Below are 20,405 nucleotides of genomic sequence, written 5' to 3'. Positions count from 1 at the left end.
GTTAATCTGCTTTAGCCGTTCACTTGTCAAAAGTGAATTTATAGTGTTTGAAAATCCTTCCTGTGGTGAAACCAGAAAAAAATCCCCCTCTCCGTCCCCTGCCCTTCCCTTCTGCAGGCAGCACAAGGGGATGGGAACAGGATCTTTGGGGACCCTAAATCATGGGAGCACCCTCCCCTGCCCTGCCCCTGTCTGGGTGCTGGCACACATGGGAGTTCTGGTTTGGCACTGTTTTCCCCCACTCCCGTAGGGGTGGCCATGGTGCTCAGGGATAGAGGAGCAGGTCTGAGAGACATGACCATCCTCCTGCACTGCTTTGCCTTACCTGAGGTGAATCCTGGGCTGTTTCACTGGTTTATATTGGCAGCAGTCAGGGCATTTGGGCTTCCAGGATGATTTCTAAAGTGGGACAGAGATGGATGCTGCTGGCAAATGTTGCCAAAACCTACTGACTGGGGCCTTTCTGTCCCCAAGCACATCAGTCACCCAGGGAACCACATCTCAGCATCCTCCCAGTCACCCAGCACAGACGCTGGCCCAAGCCAGCCACACTCTCCTGGGCTGCCTGTGCTGCCAGCTCATGCAAGCGGCCGATGCCCATTGCTCGCCCCAGTGCCACTGTGAGAAACAACCCAGGGAAAAAACAGTCCTCCAGGGTGAACCCCAGCAAGGAGCACTTTCTCGATAGCTGCTGGGTGAAGTTCAGTGGGATGAGTTAGTCAGGAGTTATAAATATGTTTAATAAAGATACAGAAATCATAGAATGATAGAACAGTTTGGGTTGGAAGGGATCTTTAAATGTCATCTTAAAATCATGCCTGTTAAAATTGTTCAACCCTGTGCCAACTGACAAAAAGGACTTGGAGAAATAATTTGGATTTGATGATAGTTAACACCAAGTGTTAGAATAAATCTGTTTCTTTCTCCAAGGGCCATTCCATCCTGTAGGAAGAAGCAGAGTCCCTTTGCTGGGGGTTAGTGTTAATAGTGATGCTGGCTAGTAGGGAATGTTAGCTGACAGCGATGCTGGCTGATGGGGACGCTGGCTGATGGGGAGGCTGGCTAGTAGGGATACTGGCTAGTAGGGAATGTTGGCTGATGGCGATGCTGGCTAGTAGGGATGATGGCTGATGGTGATGCTGGCTAGTAGGGATGATGGCTGATGGTGATGCTGGCTAGTAGGGATACTGGCTAGTAGGGATGCTGGCTAGTAGGGATGGTGCCCATGGCATAGCAGGAGGACTGTGGAGGACCAAACCTCCTCTGACACAATGAAGCACGATGGAGTGAGACAACTATTTCTCTCCGAAGCATTTCATTTGGTGTCTCAGAGACCTCACAGCCACCATCCACGCTGTCCAGCTTCTGAGCTCAGCAGCAGCACCAGCTCCCCGGTGTTCAGCCCTCCTGGGTCTCACACTCCCCACCCGCTGTGGCACCAGCTTTCAGATGCTGCTTCTTTTTGATCCCCGACTCGCAGCCCGCGGGGGCTGCAGCGCGGCGCCGGGGGCTGCGGAGAAGGCGAGCGGGGGCCGGGCGGGGGGGCTCGCCTTCGCCCGCGGCCCCCAGCACCCCCGGCGCCCGCCCGCACGGAGGCAGCGCTAGGGGGCGCCGCTGAGCCGGCACGGCGCGGCCCAGCTCTATGGTGCTGGCGGCCCCGGCCATGGGAGCCGAGCGGGAGGCGCGGGCCTGCGCCGCCTTCTACGGGGCGCTGGGCATCGCGCAGCCGGCGCTCTCCTGCCTGCGCTGCCTGCGGCAATTCGCGGGGTAAGTGCACGGGCCCCGGGCGAGGAGCCCACGGCATCCCCTGGGCGCGGGTCCCCCGGGAATCCCCCGGCGTGGAGCCCCCGAGCACCCCGCGGGCGCGGGGAGGGAGGGAGGGGGCTCCGCTCGGCACGCGCCGAGGGGACCACTCGCCCCCGTTCGCATCCAGCCCGCGCTGCAGCGGCAGGGCAGCAGGTTTTAGGGGTTTTCGGGTCCTCCTGCCCGCCCTGCTGCGCCCCACCAAGGGCTTGCGTTGGCCGGAACGGGCTGGGCTGTGGACTCGGAGCTTTGAGGAGTTCCTTCTCCCCCGTGCCCCGCACTGTGCAATGCTGGGCGCAGTTGTGGGAGAGGAGTGTTGCAAGCTGGAGCACACCCACCCCGGTCCCCACCGAGCCAGGGTCTCCCCCCCCACCGCAATCCCTACCAAGGCAGTGTATCCCCACCATATCCCTGTCCTGTTCCAGGAGTACTACCAAGAGATGCAAAGACAAGCACCTGGAGGAGGCTCTCCTGCTGTCGCGGGTGCTGAGCGAGGGTCTGCAGGTGCTGGGTGAGGCAGAGACTCAGCCCCTGCTCCGCTGTGTCTTGGCTTTCCAGATGGAGGCAACCAGCAGCTCCAGCTCCTTCCAGAAACTGGAACAGGTCTGTGGTGCAGCCGGCTGGGCTGTGGTTTCAGAGCAGCTACGGGCCGTGAGCGCTGGTGTCAGCCGCCTCTGCCCGCTGCTGGCGTGGCTTTGGTGCAGCTGCATCTGTACCGGCAGAGGGGCCTGGGCGACACCACGGAACTCCTCAAAAAGTGCCCTGCACTGGTGTCCTCGGGGGTCCCGGCAGACCAACTGACTCGGGGTGTCTCTCGGCAGATTGTGACCTGGCTGGCGGTGGGGAAGGAAGCCCTGCTGGCCCAGGAGGTGGGCGCGCTGCTGGCTGGCCTGGTGCCGCAGAGCGAGGTGAGAGGACCCCAGCTGTGCAGTGGCACTGGCGTTTGCAGGGGCTTGCTGGAGCCCTTGTGTGACAGGGACCTCCTGGTTTGGGCTGCCCGGGGTCCTTCGCTTTTCTTCCCACCATTCCAGGGCTTTGCCCTGCTTGCAGCCAGCGACACGTGGCTGCCCATCACGCCACCCTTTTGCTCATCCCCGGGACTGCTTCTGGCGCAGGCAGGACCCTCCTGCCCAAGGTACCGAGCCCCAGTGTATTGTCACACAGGACAAACTGTCCTTCTGCCCCTGCAGGTGCTGTCTCCTGGGGACCTTCAGTCAGGTCAGTCCCTGCTCCTTCCCCTCCGAGGGCTTCTCCCAGCTCACACCACCAATGTACAGGACAAGCCCTGCCCACCCAGACTGGGTCCTCTGTGCTTGTGGGAGGGGAAACAAGGGATCAGCCGGATCCATGGGATCTCTGCACAGGTCCCAGTAGCACCCGATGGCTCTGCCCACCCACCTGGAACAGCTGGAAACCAGACAAACCAAAGCACCCCCTGCATCCCAGCCCCGTTCTCACCCCACTTACCAGCAGTGCAGCCCTTGGCTTAACCAGGAGCAGGGCTGGCTGCGGGCACAGTGCTGGGTGGGCCGGGGGCTGATGCTGTCCCCTCGCCCACAGTGTGCATGTTCATGGAGGAGAGCAGCCTGGGCCGGCAGCACTGGCGGCAGAACCTGGCCCCACTGCTGCAGTGCCTGGTCACCACCTTGCGCTGGGTGCTGCAGAGCCAGCCTACGCCTGGCGGCACGTGGGGCTACCTGGTCATCAAGGTAAGAGCCAAATCTGGGAGTTGGGGAAGGATCAGCCCCTGCAAGGGCTGGCAGCGATGTCCAGGAGGGATGTAACACACAGCCGCTTCAAATGGCCGTCCCTGAGGAATCACTGCTTTTTCAGAGGTGAGGGATACTGACAGCCATCCCTGTGTCCCCTGTCCCTCCTGCTCCTCCAGGCTTGCCTCCAGCTCTTCCAGGTGCTGCCAAAGGATGTAGCCCCCCTGGTGTGGAGCAGAGGGGGGAAGAGTGAGACCCTGCAGAGCCTCTTGGGACTGCTGCTGGGGGTGGCATGGGGGAAGGTGCGTATGGCCCCGGGGAGGGATGGTGCTGCCTGTCTTGGGGAGCAGAGCAATGCTGTCCTTCTCGGGTGCTTTCCCCATTCCCCTCCCTGAGGGAAGCCTGCAGAGACAGCCCCGGCGTCTGGGCTGTGCGAGGGACCCTGTGTAGTCACCTGCATGGGCGTGGATGGGGTGGTGAAATGGGGTTTGGTTTTAGATGGGATTTTGAGCTGTGCCTTTGCCTTCCCTGCGAGTCCAGGCTCTGAACAAGGACACGAGGCTGCTGGCGGGCACGGCCCTGAGCATGCTGGTGAACACTGCCCCTCAGCCCCAGGATGGGGCCAGCGCCGTGCTGACCCTCTTCCAGCTCCCCAGTCAAGGTGCGTGCTTCATCCAGAGCCGGGAACGGCCTCTGGCAAAGGGGATGTCAGCAACAGCTATGTTTGTGTGTGAGGGGACAGAGGCCAGTGCCACTCACCAGCAGTCCAAGCCGGACTCTGCTGCTGTGTCCCGTTCTCAGGGTCTGGGACCCCCAGCTGCCACCAGCCACCTCCCACAGTCACTCTTGAGATGAGCCAGGGCAGTCTGCTCTCAGAGCAGTGTTTGGGTTTGCCGTCTTTCTGCCATCCAATGCAGCCGTTTCCCACCAGGCACGGGGGAACTGAAGTTTGGGGAGCTGGCGGTGGAGGTCCCCCCCGACCTGGAGCCAGATGGGCTGGAGAAGCTGGTGCTCACCAGAGGTTTGCTGACATGCTGCAAGGTGGACATCCTCAGCTGCCAGCTGGAGAGCTTCACCCACAAGGTAGGAGAGCTCAAACCCAACGGCTGTGGCTTGAGAGAGCCCTGGAAGAGGGCTGGCAGCCACCGGCAGGGGCTGTGGATCCCTCGGGGATGGAGCCAGGCTGCACCAGCTGCTCCATGCATCCTGCTGAGCACAGCGAGTTAGCCGGGGGCCTGCTTTTTCCAAAGATACTTCCACAGGGATTTTCCTCTCCTGGGGGCCTGAGAAGCCAGGCAGTGCCAAAAGTAGCCCCTGCACAAGAGAAGCAGCAGCAGCAGCGTTTGCCCTGTGCTCCCATAGCATGAACCCAGGGCTGCGCCAGGCAGGGCACAGCCTCCAGCTCTGCCACCTCCATCATCTCCCAAGTCCTCAGGAGCTGAGAACTTCCAGACAGGGAGCAAAAGCTAGCAATAAGCTGCTGTAAGAGCAGGAGAACCAGGCAGTGCTCTCCTTACCTGTCCTGTGGCAGGGTTTTCTCACCCTGGAAAGCCCTTGCCTGCCTGCTTCCTGAGCCACTGTGCTCCCACAGGCCTGCCTGCTGCTGGACGTGATCTTCCCTGCTGTGTGTGCCCTGACCAAGGAGCAGAAGGATTGCCACTACTACTGCTTCCAAGGTAGGAGATGACCCTGCCATGGCAGGGAGGTTTGAAACAGAGCCCCTGTGGTGCTTCATCTTCTCCCAGGGAAGATGCTTTTTGGGATCCTGGTAGATGGTTTGGGCACTGCTCTTAATTTTTGCTGCAGCCCAATGGATATGAAGCCCCTCGGGCTCTTGCGTACCTAACAGGGAAACCGCTCCCCTTGCATGTGGGGTCCTTAAGCCCCTTAAGACCCAGCTTTGCCACAGGCAAGTCTGAGGGCAAGGGCTGCATGGAGCTCTCTGCTTTCACAGCCTGTACCCTGTGGCTGCAGCACCTGCGGGAGAGCCTGCCTGCCATCTGGCGCCTGACAGGGACGCGCCTCCTGGCCCAGGACACCGAGCTCCTCCGGCAGCTTACCCAACTGGTGTGGGACAATGCTGAGACCCCGGTAAGGACAGGGTACCGAAGGGCCATGCCATGTCAGCCAGGAACAGCCCTTCCTTCTTTCATCTCAGCTGCTGTTCCCCTGCCCGTAACACACCCCTGCCTGTTTCAGCTCCATCAGCCGAATACAACCCCCTTGCCTGCAGCTGGCCAGCAGGGCAGGGGGACCTGCACTGCTGAGGCCAGGGCACTTGTCATACATGGGCACTTGTCACTGTGTCCCAGTGCTTCACCTTCCCCAGGCAGCACCCACCGGTGCAGTCCCAGCCTGTCTACGTCTGCTGGCTCACGTGCCTGCCATCTCCACGTCCTCAGCTCTAGCCCCGCAGTCACGGGGCAGTGCTGAAAGCCCACAGCTGTGGGAAAGCAAAGGGTCTTTCTGATGCAGCAAGACAGGGGAGGGAGCCCACCCTAACCACTCCAGCTTGCTGTCCTTCTTCCCCCAGGTGGAAGGGGTGTCCGAGTTCATCCACAGCTCCTTCCGACTGCTGCTGGAGATCTACCACCTTGAGTGCCAGCACTTCCAGGACCAGGAGAGACCCCTCTACCGGCAGATGCTGCAGAGGGTGGTCTTGATGCCGTGGCAAATCAAAGCCAGATATGTGCCCCTGTGTGCCATCGTCCCCTACGTGGGCAGCCAGCAGGTAGGGAAGGCAGGGGGATGGGGAGGCTTGGTCACAGCTGGCACTGCTGCTGGGGTGGCACAGCCTCTGTCTGTTGCCTGTCACCTTCTCCTGCCCAGCTCAGCCATGTGAGCAGGCAGCCTTCGCAGCCAGGGGAGCCGTCTTGGCATCACCCAAGGGATAGTATCCCTGGTGGGGTGGTGAGGTGCAGCAACAACGATGCATCCCTGGGGACTGCCGGCAGGGAGGGAAGCTTTGCTTGTTGATGCCCACCAAAAGCTGGCCAAAAGCACCTTGGGGTACCAGAGATGCTCAGTGCCACGGGTGACCGCAGTGTGGCCTGCACCTAGACCTATCCCCCACCATATGGAACCTCCAACCTGACAGGGAGATGAGGGTCGTTTGCCTTTCTCCCAGGTGCTGGACACCTACCCGGACCTGCCGCAGCACCTCCTGAACTGTCTCTCCACCAACCACCTGTGTCCTGCAGCTGCCGAGGTCTACAAGGTCCTGGTGCGGCAGCAGTGCGCCGAGTGGCAGGAGGGGCAGCAGGGCACGGAGGCGGCTCTGGCAGAGCGGTGGGCGCTGTGCTGGCTGCCCCTGCTCTCCCAGGCCCTTCGCTCCCCCCTGCCCATTCTGCAGAGCAACGCTGCTAACCACCTCCTCACCTGGACACTGCAGCAGCTCCCGGCCACCCAGGCACCACTGGCCAGCCAGTTTGGTGGCTGGGATGTGGCGTCGCTCCGAGCTTGGGTCTTGCTGCTGAAGGCACAGAAGAGCATGGCAGGGTCCCTGCTGCTGCAGGGCGAGGCGCTGGAGCGGCTCTCCTGCTGCCTGAGCGCCCGCGAGGAGGGCGTGCGGCTGGCGGCGCTGGGTCTCCTCTGTTGCAGCCCCAGCACCAACCGGCCCCTCTCGGGCACCGAGGTGCGGCTGCTGCGGGAGTTCCTGCCGCTCAACCTCAACTGCGACTCCTCCTCGTTCCGGCAGCTGCTGCAGGCAGCGGTGAGGAAGGCGCTGGTCCGGCTGCGGGACAGCTCGCTGGCCCAGCTGCGAGGGAAGGTGCCCCAAGGCAGCCAGCCAGGCGAGGAAGAGGGGCAGCTGGCCCAGGCAGTGGGTGAGGCGGCCACCCCAGCACCTCCATCACAGCTCCAGGGGATGGGCACATGGGTGCCCAGCCTGGCACCACTCACTGCCACGCTCTCTGCCCGCAGGCTTTGTGGAGTGGCTGCTGCAGCTCAGCATTGCCTCGCTCGGCCCAGGCTCCAACTACCAGAGGAAGAAGACAGCTCTGCTCCTGCTGGCTGCTGTCTTGGAGACCTGCACGGACACCTGGAGCCCTGACAGGAAGAAAGGCCAGCCCCCACGTGAGTACAGCCAGCCAGCCCGGAACATCACCCCTCGGCTGTGGGGGTGCTCGCCACCGACCCCATCCCACTGCCCTGTGTCCCCACTGCAGGGACCATGGCCACCCTGCTGAGCTACGCCCGGCAGAGCGGCTGCTGGGACTTCTTCTCCCAGCCCAACTTGCTGGTGCTGCTGAGCTGCTTGCAAGACAGCACTAATGAGGTGAGCTTCATAAAGGTGAGATAAGGTCATGAAAACGCCTGCCTTGGCCTCCAGCAGGCTCAAGCCCACCCTGCTTGCCCTGCTCTGGATGCTTTTCCCCCTCCCATGTCCCAGCTCCCCCCAACTCTCTTGGCAGATCAGAGACTTGGCCTCAGAGCTGCTCGTCCGCTACTTCCCCGCCACGTTCCCCGAGCCCGTCACCCTGGCTCTCTTCCAGCTGGCCCAGCACATGCTGGGCAGCCCCCGAGTGCAGGAGGCTGAAGCTGGAGCTGTGCTGATGAAGATCATCCTGCAGAAGTACAAGCTCTCGGCTTCCCCGCCACTGCGGTGGCACGGCAGCCCCCGAGTGTGTCGGCAGCACCGGTGTCTCGCCGGAGTCTGCGTTTATAGCTCGGGGCAGCAATGGCTTGGGTTTGAAATAGCCTAGCAGTGGGGAGCAGGGTAGGGTTGGGGTGCAGGAGCCTGCACCAGGGCAGGGAGGAGCTGCTTAGGAAGAGACGGACAGAAAACTTCCTCGTCCTCTTGACAGCATCTGCCTCTTCCCCCAGGTCAGACAGCAGCACCATGAAGGTTTGTCACCTGGAGGCCAAAGCAGACCCGGTGCTGCCCAACCGAGGCCTGTGCTTCGCTCAGCATCTTCTCCACGTGCTGCAAGCCCAGTATGCGGCAGCGTGCCAGGACCTGCTGCAGGCAGCAGCCACTGCACCGATGCACGGTACGGCCCCAGCCTGGCAGGGCAGCAAGTGGCTCCTGCAGCAGGTCTCCTCCCTGGGAATTTGGAGCAGGCAGGAATCGTACAGGCAGGACTGAGGCCACGTTCTTGCTTCAGTTTCCCTGTCCTGCTGCTCCACTTGCCCAGCGTGCCCCTCGCCAAGGGGCCCTGCTTACTCCCCTGCTCACGAGCCATTTCAGCTGCAAGCTGAGGCAGGAGAGCTGGGGCTGCAGCAGCTACCGCTGTGACCAGAGATGGCTGTTTGTGCAGGAGCCATCGCAGCCCTGCGGCGGTGCCTGCTGCAGGTGCCGGAGGTGGCTGCCTCCATGCAGGCAGCAGAATTAGCGCAGAGCTGGCAGGAGCTCCTCACCCACCTTGTGACCACAGCAAGAGACATCACCTCCTTCCTCCTGGGTGCTCTGCAGAGCCAGCAAGGCCTCGGTGCTGATGAGCAAGGTGAGCATGTCGCCAGCCCCAGGAACCACTGCCACCTCCACCACAGTCATCCTTGACCCAGCAGCCCTCCAGCCCTGGGAATGCACTTGCTTTGGCCTCGCTGCTTCTAGCAGGGGACAGCAGTGGGGCTGGGAGTGAGGTCCAAAGCAGGACACACAGGCAAGGATGCGCCAGGCAAACCGCGGGAGCAGAGCGCTAGTGCCTGCTTGGGTCCCTTTCTCAGCTGCACATGGGAATGGCAACAGAATGAGAGGCAAAAGCCTTCCAGAAGCAGCAAGGCACTTGCCAGATCAAAGCAGCTTGGGAGCGCAGGGGCTGGCAGAGCCCTTACAGCAATGGCTCGGAAAGAGCAGCGGGGTAAAGTACACTCAGTGTCCTGAGTGGGACACACTGTAGGACAGAAGCCACTGCCATCTGTGTGCACTCTGAACAGGGGACAGTGGGTCCCCCGACCCGCCAGCAGCATCCCCCTCCCTCTGCCCCACACTCCCCGCAGGCACTGCCCCACACCGCTCCACTCAGACCAGGCTTCTCCCTTTTGCAGCTGCTGCCCCATCGTTTGCTGACATGGGGAATGCCATCGGCTCCCTCATCATGCAGGGGAAAGGCCGGGGGCAGGAGGAAGAGGACTCAGTCCTGCTGTCGGAGGAGCACAGCCTGATCCTGACCTGCTGCTGGGTATCAGTGAAGGTAGGCACCCCTCCCCTTGGCAGCGGGGACCGGACCAGCCCGGCATGGCACCCACCACCCAGCCCAGCAACTGGGCTCTTTAGCCCCCCTTGGGGCATTCACCCGCCCTGGGGACCAAGGGGGAATCTCTGCCCTTACCTCGGAACTGCCACACTCATCCTCACCCGCTGCCAGCAAGGGTGCAGCCACCACCCTCCCCAAAAGCAGCCACCTCCCTGCCGGCCCTGATGTAGCCCCCTGGTTCCCAGGCGCCGACAGACCCCAGCTGCGGCACTGACTGTAGCCCTGCAGCCACCCCTCCCAGCATCTCCACAGCCTCACCAGTGGCTGCCTGGAAAAAGGTCACCTCCACCACACAGGCCTTGCAGCTGCCTGGGAAATGGCCGTGCCGCGGAGCCCGCGCGTGTCGGTGGGCATGCTGGCGGTCAACTGCCCAATGGCACCGGCAACCGAGGGTGCCCATGCTAGGGGTGACAGCGCCTGCTGTGCTTCCCTGTGGCAGCGATGGTGGAGCAGGGCAGGAATGGGGCAGCCCCACTGCCAGTCCCGGTGACCTTCCACTTCTTCCCAGGAGATAGGGCTGCTCCTGGGGGGCCTGGCCAAGCTGCTGCTGGCCCCGGCACTGAGTGCCGGATCGGGGCCCCTCCTGTCGCTCCCCACCCTGCAGACAGCCACCAGAGTGTTCCAGGAAATCCTGCTGCGGTGCCGGCACTGGGTAAGAGCGTGTCCCACCTGCGGTGGTGTGGGCCCTTGCCCACCCCTCCGGCTGTCTCCCTGCCCTGGGCCAATAGCCAGGGGCTCTCACTGGCACGCAGGAGGGTGAACACAGAGGGGCAGGGTCTGCTCTGGGGCAGGACATGGGGCTGGAAGCCCCCTTCTGGGATCCCAGTGCCAAACCCCGCCACAGCCCCACCACCATCATGCCTTCTTGTTTTCTCCTTGTCCTTTGCAAAGAGGTTTCTGGGGGCCATGGGGGGGCTAGTGGATGCAGCCTCCGGGGTGCGGGGGCCTGACACCGCTCTGCCCTAGGGAGCAGTGGAGGGCTGCAGCATGGGCTTCACCAAGTTCTGTGCCGCTCTGCTGAACCACCCAGATGCAGAGCTGCAGGCCATCCCACAGACTGTGCTGGAGCAGGTACCGTGCCTGTTCTGCCCCACGCTCCCCCCGTGCCCTGGGGAACCACAGGGCCACGTCCCCCCAACCCTGGGGCGAGCACCCACCTGGCAGTCAAGACACTGCAGTGCGGGGCTGGTGCAGCCAGTGCCCTCCCCTGCAGAGCAGCTGCAGGCTCCAGCCAGCAGGTTTCCAGCCGTATCTTGGGTGGGTTTTGTTCCTCAGGGCCTAGAAGCGCTGAGCGGACCCCGGAGCAGCTCAATCACACGCCGTGCCGCCGGCTTCCCCATGCTCTTCCTCTGCATTGTCAGCGGGGAGGCCCCGGCGCTGACACGGCCGCTGCTGACCCGCTGCATCCAGACGCTGCTGGCCTTGGCCACCATGGCGCTGCCGCAGGACTGGGACCAGACCCTTGACCTCCCGCAGGTGAGTACAGCGGGCACTGAGCTCCTGGCTGCTGCAGCCCATCTGGGGACAGGGTGATCTGTGCGAGGTCCCCTAAAGAGAGCTGCACCGGGTACTCCAGCATGAGGCTTCGCTAGCGCAGAGACCTTGGAGTGAGCAAAAATCTGCAGCCCTGGCCACGCTGCCCATGCCGGCAGCCCGAGAGCTGACGGCCCCCTGGCTCCCCCGTCTCTTCCCACCATCTTCCCTTTGCATGGAAGCCCAAGCCCCATCTCTGTGTGGTGCCGCTGAGCCCTGTGCACTCTTGCTAGGTGTGTGCCCTCCACGTGCTGCAGACGCTGGTGCGCGGCGCAGGGCTGGGCGGTGCGCTGCTGCGGCACGCCACACCGATGGTGGCCCTGGCACTGCGGGGCCTGGGCTCACCGTGCTGGGCTATGAGGAACGCGGCCATCCAGCTCTTCAGTGAGTACTGAGCAGGAGAGATCCCTGCCGAACCGGTGCAGCCCTCCAGGGTTGGGAGCCTGGCTGGGGTGAAGGGTGGGGTGTCAGGCAGGGGCTGGATGGGACCTGATGCTGCTTTTGGCTCTGTCCCTGCAGGTGCCCTCACGTCCCGGCTGCTGGGCCAGCAGCGGAGCTGTGGGGAGGGCTGCCCGGCGGAGGGGGTGAGCCTGCAGGCCTTCCTCGGGCAGCATCCCCAGCTGGGCGCCGTGCTGCTGGGCGAGCTGGAGGCGGCCACGGGGCCCACACTGGGGGGGCCCTGCCTGCGCCCCGCTCTCCACGCCATCCTCACCCTCCTGGCTCAGCTGCAGCCCAGTGCCGACGACCCCGGCAGGTAGTGGGGCAGTGGGGATGCTCTGCCTCAGCCATGGGCTCCTGCAGTGGGAGGTGGTCCCATGGTGCCTTGGGGGGTTTCACTCCCACCGAGAGCATCACTGCATGGTCCCTTTTTTGCTCTGCAGCCCCTCTGCTCACTTTCTGGAGCCGCTGCTGGGGCTGGCAGGGAGCCCCATCTATGCCGTGCGAGCAATGGCTGCCAAGGCGCTGGTGCCCGTCGTCCCACAGCCCCAGCGCTGTGGGCTCCTCCTGCAGCTGGCCCAGCAGCTCCCTGACTCACCCGGACAGGTCCGCTCGCACAACACCGTCCATGGGTGCCTGCTGCAGATGCAGGCACTGCTGGCCCCCACCCCAGGCACCAGCGGGTGAGTGGTCCCGTGCCGTCTCCCTGCCCGTGGCCCCTGTGGTCGCCCTACACCGAGACACAGCTTTTTGGCCACAACACAGCGCCTGCTGCGGTGCCCGGGACCCTGTGCTAAGGCAGCGTGTCTCCCCACAGGCTGTCGGCCGAGGCGCTGCGCCCTGTGGCTCTGCAGCTGGAGGCACGGGGCTGGCTGCTCACCCCTGCCCAGCGCTGCCCCCTCATCCGCGCCACCTTCCTCCAGGTCCTCGCCCTCCTGCCCGCATCCTTCAGCCACAGCTTCACCCAAAGCATCTACAATGCCATCAGCACTGAGCTGGGCAGCCTCCCACCGCGGGGGAAGCCAGGATGCGCCGAGCTGCAGGTGCTGCTGCCTGCCTGGAAAGTCACGGCCATGGCCACCCTGGCAGCGAGCCTGGGGGTGGGGACCCCTTACTGGAGGCCGAGTGTTGGAAAGGGGATCCTCGTTTTCCTCCAGGTGGGCTTGGCCGTCCTCCACCAAACCATGGCCTGCTTTGTGTGCAGTGAGGCAGCCCGGCTGGTGGATGGCGAGCGGATTGGTGCTGCCTGCTCGCTTCTCCGGCAGCCGAATCCTGATGTCCAGCTTGCTGTCCTGAGCTGGGTGATCTCCAGGGCAGGAGGAACGTGCGAGGAGCTGGAGAAGGCTCTTGGGCTGACATTGCTGGTATGACAAGGCTCAAAAGTCACCAAGGAAAGCAGAGGGTCCCCGATGCACTCCACGGATGAGATCCTGGGTGCTCACTGGGAAACGCTGTGCTCCCTGGGCTGAGGGTGCATGGGTGCAGGGCACTTGCCCGGTTGTTGCTGAGGTTGCCACCCCACGGTGCCGGGGCCACTAACCATGAACATTCTTTCCCATTGTCAACTAGGAGAGCTTGTGGTTGGTGCTGCGAGAGAGAAGGGACAAAGAGTTCCTGAGATTGTACCTTGAGGCTTTGCTGCATCTTTGCAGAGACCCCTCATCGTGGTCGCAGGAAGCTTCCTGTAAGCTCCAGGGCTCCTCGGCAGCATGTCTGAAGATGCTGCTGCACGTAGTGGAGGCTGAGTGTCCTGGTCCCGACCTCCTCTTCCAGGCACTGTGCTCTGCCAGCCTGCTGCTTGCCCACTGGTAGGTCCCTGCTGCTGCCAGGGGAGCTCTGCCTGGCTCTTCCAGACCTTTCCTTAGTCCTTGCTGGAAACAGAGCCATGACTTCTTGCCTATACAGCACAGCTTTGCGCCTGGGTCCTGCGACCTCGGGTGTGCCTGAATTCCCTCTTCTTCCCTGGCCTCTGGCAGGTTCGGGGACGAGGCCAGCCCACTGGTTGAGCGATGGTGCACAGCGCTGGAGGAGTGCAGCCGGTCCGCTTCATCCGAGGTGCTGCGGCTGGCGGCTGCCCGCTCCTTGCAGATGGCAGGTGCCGACATGGTGCGGCGATCCCTGCATGCTGCCTGTCCCTCGCTTGTCCCCGTGGCTCTGCGGTAGGTTACTGAGCCCATCCCCTGGGGTGGCCATGCTTGCAGGAGCAGTGCTGCCCGTGGTCGTGGTGCATTCCTAGCAGCACTGCTCCTTGGAGCCCAAGCCCCAGTGTGCTGCAAGTTAATTGACTCTGTGAAAAGTATTCCCTGCAAAAAATTCAAGGGTGTTAAAGAAATCCCCACTCATTCAAAAATCACTAGCACCCAAGAGCTTGCAACTTAAAAAAAAATTGTGGGTGACAGTTTAATAGAAGCAGCCAGTCCCTTACGAGCAGCAAACTGCATTGTTGGGTCCCTCGATCCCCGTCGCAGTCCGCACCATCCTAAGCTGCAAGCTCTTGGGTGGTGGCTGTGCCTTTCACAGTCCAGGAGAAAAGTCCCTTGGGGAAGCATTGCCTTGGAAGTTCATCCTTCCCTCCCCTTCAGGCAGGCTGAGGATGCTCTGGGAGGTGCAGTGGCCTTCCCTTCCCTTCTCTTCCCTTTCTCCAGGCTGATAAACGTGGGCATTCGCCTTCTGCAAGATGAGGAGCAGGAGGTCCGGCACGAGGCCTCGGGTTTTGCCAGCCTCCTGCGGCAGGACCCCAGGGGGCTGCTCCAGCACGGCTGCATCTTTGTGCAGGACAACGTGGGGCTCCAGAGCCTCCTGCAGCTCCTCCTGAGAGAGTTTGGGGAGTACCCTGAAACCTTCAACTCGCTGCTGCGGCACCTCCCCGTTCTCGATCTCAGGGGCATCGTGGAGGAGCTGGAGGCAAACAAGTGAGCTGCCAGACCTGCGGGCTGCGAGGGGGACCGTGGCACCGGCCCTTGGCTTCACTCGTGCCTTGGCTTTACTCCCCAGAGCCACCAGCCTGTACAAGGAGGATGAACCCAACGTTTTTGCAGAGCCGGCTGTCTTGGCCCAGCAGCTGCTCCCCATCCTGCGGCAGCTCCTGGACAAGGCACACGCCAGCAGCCCGCTCCGTGCCTCAGCTCTGCGCTGGCTGGCGGCTGCGGGCCCCAGCGTCCTACAGGACCTGCAGTACTGCAGGCACCACTGGAGCCAAGGTACAGCGCTGCACGAAGCCCCTGGGGCAGACAAGTTGATGTCCTTGTCCCCCAGGCCAGCTATGCCTGGGGGGACCCCAACCCGCTCATGCCTCCTTCGCCCGCTCTCTCCGCAGGGGCTGCTGCCCGTGGGGGGATGAAGGCGCTGGGCTGTTCCAGGCTGCACGCAGCCGTGGCTGTGCTGCTGGTGAGGGCACAGCTGGTGGCACAGGCGCTGCAGGTGCTGGGGGAAAGTGCCACCACCGTGCCAGGGCTGGGTTGCAGCACCCAGGAGCTGGAGCAGGAGCTTGTGCTGGTGCAGGGGCTGCTGGTGCAGTGTGGGCTGGCCCCTGTGCTGAGCCAGGGCAATGCACTGGGGGAACAGGAACCACCATCTGGAGCTGCCTGACAGCTCCAGGCATGGAGCAGTGTCACACCAAGCCCGGTAGCCATGAGGCTTCTGGCTCACACTGCCACATCCCACCATTTGCTGGATGCTCTCTGGCCGCCAGCCAGGACTGCAGGTTCGGTGGCGTAACTCAGGGGAACCCCACTTGCCGTGCGGGACACGCTCACTTTGTTCCCAATGTTTTCTAACTCCCCATCCCCATCCCAAGGCCACCAGTATGGCATCACTGGGGGCACTCCTGCCTGTGGTGTGGCATCCCTGCCCTTGGGCCTGGGTGGGAGGAGGAGACACATGCCCTGGACCCCTCGTACCCCCTTGTGCTGCTCGAATCCAACCACCTGGTTTTTAAGCCATGGCCAGCCTGGGCTTTATCCCGAATAAAGAGGCCAAGAACATCCTCAATGTCAAAGCCTTCTAACTTCCCTGCTCAGGAGGGATGGTGGGGAGGGGGGGCTCTGGTGGGAGCCAAACGCATCATGGGGGAGCAGACGGGCTGCAGCCCCCAGCTGCAGCCCAGGGGCTCAATCCCCAAACCACAAGGCACACAGACCGCCGGGAACATCCAGCCCTGCAGGTGCTGCCCTGGCTCACAGCTGCAGGCAGCCGATGGGCAGTTGAAGACCCAGTGCCCCGCATCCCCCCAGCCCCAGCGCTGCCCCACCTCAGCATGGAACAGGATGCGGCCACATCTGCTTCCCGTGGCTGTCTGCCCAGCACCCACACCGGCCCCGGCCCAGCGGGAGGGGAGCGGCGGCAGCCAGGGACCCGACCGGGTGCACGGTCCTGCTACCACCAGCAGATGCAGCACATTGAGGTGGCTCAGGGGAAAGGCCGAATCCTGCAGGTTAAGCTTTTGGGAGGCTGCGGGATGGCTGGCAGGGAGTGATCCTGGGGTCTGCTTTCAGCATCGCCATCCCAGCCCGGCAGCCCGTGGAGAGCAGCTGGGCTGGGAGGGCTGCGCAGCAATGGCAGGGGCATGAGAAAGGGCGGGAGTAGGCAGTTCACCGTGGCTCTGCATCTCTCCATCTCTAGTGGGTTTCTCTGCTCCGCTCAGGCCATCCATCAGTGCCACAGTGGTCTCAGCCCAGCTGGTGAGGCCATGTCAGCATGGCTGGGGAGTGGTGGCAGAAGCAGAGCCAGCTGCAGATGGAGATCCTGGAGCTACAGGAGACCTTGCAGCTGCAGAAGGACAAGATCCTGCTGGAGAAGACGAAGGTCCTCCTGGAAATCATCAAACTGCAGGGAGCTGCGCACCTGGCAGTCTGCAGGCGCTGGGGCAGCCCAAGACCACAGTCCCCACTGTGGGGATGGGGACAGCCCACTCCTCCTGGGATGGGCATTGGCTGCTGACCTGCAGCCGGGCTGCCATGGGATGTAGCTGGGACGGCTGTGCCATGAGCTGCCCTCTCCTTCCCACCTCCAGATGCGGGGCTGTGCCCACTTTGAGCTCCCCCCTGCCTGCCTGCGCGCCCTCGGCCAGCCCGGCGAGAGCCAGCCCTGGCATGGCACAGCATCCCCTCACAGCAGCCTCATCCTGCTGAGGTGGGGGTTTGGATGGGCCCCTCAGTGGGGGATGCCGAGCCGCATGGCTAGACCCAGACCCCCACCAGCACCATTGCCCCCGTGCAGACTGTGGGTGCCTCTGTTTAATTTCCCTCTGCAACCCCCAGCACGAAGCTGAGCCGCCCTTCCTGGCTCACCGACACTGCACTGCAGCTGGGCCAGCCCAAACACACAGAGATGCCATCTCCATCCTCATGTTGCTCGCCAGTGGCCGCTCATTGCATGGCAGGATGTCACGGCTGACCATGACATCATCGTGTTGTCCTCCCATGTACCTGCCGCATCATCTTCTTACCCAGGCTGAACCTCAGCCTGACGTTCTTCCACCATTAATCACCACACTTTCACCGTTCCCTTATTTTTAATTTTTATGAGCAGGGCTTTCTTCCCTTCTTAAACAAAATACTTAATGGAAAATGCGTGCAGTCAGCTCCAAGGGCGAGCAGCGAGCCTGCAGGAGGGTGAAATTATAAGACACCACATTTTTATATCATCACCCGCCTCCCCAGCAAGGAGCAGTGGCATGGGGAGGCTCAGCTCACCTTCCTGGGGGGGGCTACACAAAGATGAGAGCCGGTGGGGGGCAGGCACAGCCCTGCCGCAGCCCCTCCTGCACCCATGAGCCCTGGCACCCCACCACCGAGGCGGCCACCCAAAACGTCCTGGAAGGAAAAGCCAGTGAGAGCTGGGGCGTGCCATGAACAATTCAATACAATTTTTTTAAAAAATTGCATATATTTCTATATATAATATATACAATAATACATGTTGGCAGTCGGACTAGATGGTCATTGTAGGTCCCTTCCAGCTGAAATATTCTCTTCTATTTAAATATATCTATTTTTATATTATGTATTATTGTTTTATAGTACCTTTTATTGATGTATCCTATCATATTACGTTATATTATATTATCCTACAATATTATGGCGTATTATAGTATTATCATATTGTGGCATACCATAATATAATGTTAGTTTTATCTATAAATACATTATAATTAAGAATAGAAAAGGAAGATGACTCAGGGGCACGGAGAGATGCTCCCCATGGGGAGGGCACACATGCCCCTTCAGGGTGCATTGCGCCCCCAAAGCCCCCCTCCCCCTGTTACCACCCACCTGGCTCCTTGCAGCCCGTGCCCGACGCAGTGGGGCCGGCGGTGGGACGTGCCCCCCCGGCACTTGACACACACCTGCTTGTCCCGGTGCAGGCGGCGGCTCCAGGCCCGCCCGCGGCACAGGGGGCCCACCTGTGTCAGGCGAAAATAGCCACAGTAGCTGGGGAAGGGGGGAAAAGAAGGGAAAAAGGGAGGAAATGGGGGGAAAAAAGGGGAAAAAGGTGATTGGAGGGTAGGGAAGAGGTCGTGGTGTTTTCTTGATGGATAGGGGGGGTGCAAAGGGGCCATGGTTTTGGGGGGGGAGATGGAGGGTAATGGCTGTGGGCATTGCAAAAGGGCCACAGCTCTAAGAGGGGGTGCAAAGGGGTGATGGCTTTGTATGGGAATGCAAAGGGGCCGTGGTCTGGGGGGTGGGGAGGGTAGTGGCTCCAGGGGGGCAAGGCCACCACATCTCTAAGAGGGGAGTGCCAAGGGGCCATGGTTTTGTAGGGGGTTGGAAAGACGCCATGGGGTTGGGGCGGGGGAGAACGGTGTTGGCTCTGGGAGGGTACAAAGGGGTCATGAGTCCAGGAGGGGGTGCAAGGGGGCCATGGTTTTCAGGGGGGAGACAGGTAATGGCCAGGGGGATGGCCAAGAGCCCTTGGGTCTGGGGGTTGCAAAGGGGTCGCAGCTTTGGGGAGGGGTGTGTGCAGAGGGGCCCCAGCCCTACACCTACCCCGATGGCTCCTCCAGCAGCAGCCGCCCAGCTCTTCGCCAGGGATCCCTGAAGTCCCGACTGAAGGAGTCAGGTAGTATCTTGGCCACCTCTGGCAGAAGACCAGACGGGAAGGCAGGGGGGACACACAGGGATGATTAAAAGCACCCTGGCAGGGGGAGGTGGGCATCCCGTGGGACCCACGTTACCTTTGGCCGTCCCACAGGTCGGGTGCTCCCCCAGGCAGCCACGGCGCTGCTTGAGGTCTGGACAGGGCTCCCCTCCGTGCCGGGGTGGGATGGTGACCTGGCGGCTGCGGGCCTTGCTGCCAACCCCGCACGGGGAGCTGCACCCGCTCCAGGGCCCCCAGGGCCCCACCGTGCAGCCCACCGCTGCCGGCCGAGCGGGTGGGATGGAGGGAAAGGAGAGCATCAGTGGCATGGAAGATGGAAGGAGGGGAGCAGGGGAGATGCGGCACAGCTGAGGGGAGAGGGGAGGAAGGAGAAGGGCCAGGGTGACCCTGGAAGCCCCTTTCCCCTGACCCTCAGCCGGGGGCTGCCCCACCAGCACGGTGGCATTGTGTGCCACTTCCGCAGGCCTTGATCCCCGCACCGCTGCCGCGGCTCTGCATCGCGCTGAGCTGGGACCCCACTAATCTCCCTGGAGATTAAGGAGGGCTGACCGCTGCAATTGTCCAGGGGGCCGCAGGCAGCACCCGCCCGGGCTTGGGTCACCAGGGCAGGCTGGCTCCGCACCCCCCGCCAGCCCATGCTCCCTGTTTGTCACCCCCAGTGCAGCCCCTGGCTCCCACGTCCCCGCGCAAGGTCCTGCCCGCAGCCACAGCAGAGGTGATGCCCAGGCTCCTCTTCCTTGGATCCCACGCTGATGGCGCCGAGGCTTGCAACGACAGCGCTACCTACCCGTCCGCTGCAGCCCACAGGCTGCCCTGCGGGCTCTCTTATTGCACTGGGAGCAGCCAGACGTTCAGTGTGGAAAAAAGTGGAAAATCAGGGTATTGCTCCAAATCCAGCCCAGCCGGCATGCCCAGATGCATCCTGTTACTGCTCCAAGTACGGGGCTAACCGCTACCAGCAAGCTCCTGCCACCAGCTGCAGCAGCCCAGGCTGGTGTCCCCTGCCCTGGGGCTGCCCCGGCACGGGGTACCGGCCATCCCCTCCCCGCACTCACCGGCATGGCGGCAGGTGGCATGGTAGTCCTCGCAGCAGTCGCCTGTCCTCACGCAGTACGAGTCACAGTAGCAGTGAGCCCGGCGGGCTCCCGGTGCCCAGCAGGCATTGTTCCTGCCCGGGCAGCACCGGTGCCGGCAGCTGCCCGTTGCACCCACCAGGTAGCTGGTGGCCAGCAGCCAGCCCCCGCTGAGCAGCAAGCCCCACATGGCACTGGGACCCTGCGAGCCCCCAAGGGACAGCTTTCCCCTGGAGGGGTGGCTTTCGAATGCTGGGTGAGGCGCAAGGGCTGTGCCGGTGGTGGCGGTGGGAGCCCTGGCCGCACCGCCCCTGGGCTGGGCGGGGGGACAAAGCCCATTCCCTTCTGCTCCACCGCCCCTTGCCAGTCCGGCTCTTCACTCCACGGCCAGAGCGAGGACTTAATAAAGTTAACCAGGACGGTTAATGAAAAGCTGTGCGTGGGACAACGCAGCCCTGGAGCTGCCCGGGAGCATCCATGAACGGGCACTGCTGGGCTGAAGCCGACGCTCCCCTGGGAGCACCAGTGTGACACGATGGGGAACCCCATCCCCA

At 62.6% G+C, this 20,405-nt stretch overlaps 2 protein-coding genes across 7 annotated transcripts; one reads left to right on the top strand and one right to left on the bottom strand.

Annotated features, from left to right (window-relative positions):
- Window positions 1-1,526: 1,526 nt before the first annotated feature.
- Window positions 1,527-15,665, top strand: LOC308058543 (tRNA (32-2'-O)-methyltransferase regulator THADA-like). Of its 6 annotated transcripts, XM_080374459.1 has the most exons (31): window positions 1,527-1,767; window positions 2,229-2,406; window positions 2,625-2,711; window positions 2,994-3,021; window positions 3,364-3,512; window positions 3,692-3,814; window positions 4,053-4,173; window positions 4,444-4,595; window positions 5,104-5,188; window positions 5,467-5,603; window positions 6,046-6,243; window positions 6,640-7,336; window positions 7,434-7,586; window positions 7,679-7,788; window positions 7,925-8,085; window positions 8,337-8,503; window positions 8,771-8,956; window positions 9,501-9,646; window positions 10,218-10,361; window positions 10,676-10,780; window positions 10,985-11,185; window positions 11,476-11,626; window positions 11,762-11,996; window positions 12,124-12,363; window positions 12,498-12,723; window positions 12,838-13,044; window positions 13,250-13,488; window positions 13,657-13,839; window positions 14,326-14,592; window positions 14,675-14,880; window positions 14,997-15,665. In XM_080374459.1, exons 1-31 carry the CDS (start codon window positions 1,643-1,645, stop codon window positions 15,266-15,268), a joined length of 5,679 nt encoding a protein of 1,892 aa, XP_080230585.1. In that variant the 5' UTR covers window positions 1,527-1,642; the 3' UTR covers window positions 15,269-15,665. The 6 variants fall into 6 exon arrangements, 4 of the variants coding, with proteins under 4 accessions (XP_080230585.1, XP_080230587.1, XP_080230586.1 ...); XR_013925870.1 differs by lacking the exon at window positions 14,997-15,665 and having other exon boundaries at window positions 14,456-14,592; window positions 14,675-14,814; XM_080374461.1 differs by lacking the exon at window positions 3,692-3,814.
- Window positions 15,666-16,613: 948 nt separating this feature from the next.
- LOC308060343 (uncharacterized protein) lies at window positions 16,614-20,343 on the bottom strand. The gene is made up of 6 exons (XM_080378933.1): window positions 19,834-20,343; window positions 18,855-19,037; window positions 18,667-18,757; window positions 17,953-18,402; window positions 17,374-17,493; window positions 16,614-17,282 (listed from the first exon to the last, which is right to left on the bottom strand). The coding sequence occupies exons 1-5, from the start codon at window positions 20,039-20,041 to the stop codon at window positions 17,388-17,390; spliced, it is 1,038 nt and encodes a 345-aa protein (XP_080235059.1). The 5' UTR covers window positions 20,042-20,343; the 3' UTR covers window positions 16,614-17,282; window positions 17,374-17,387.
- Window positions 20,344-20,405: the final 62 nt, after the last annotated feature.

Source organism: Falco punctatus (genome assembly GCF_963210335.1).
Source record: "Falco punctatus genome assembly, chromosome: 1".
NCBI lineage: Eukaryota > Metazoa > Chordata > Aves > Falconiformes > Falconidae > Falco > Falco punctatus.
This window is presented reverse-complemented; position numbering and strand designations above follow the sequence as displayed.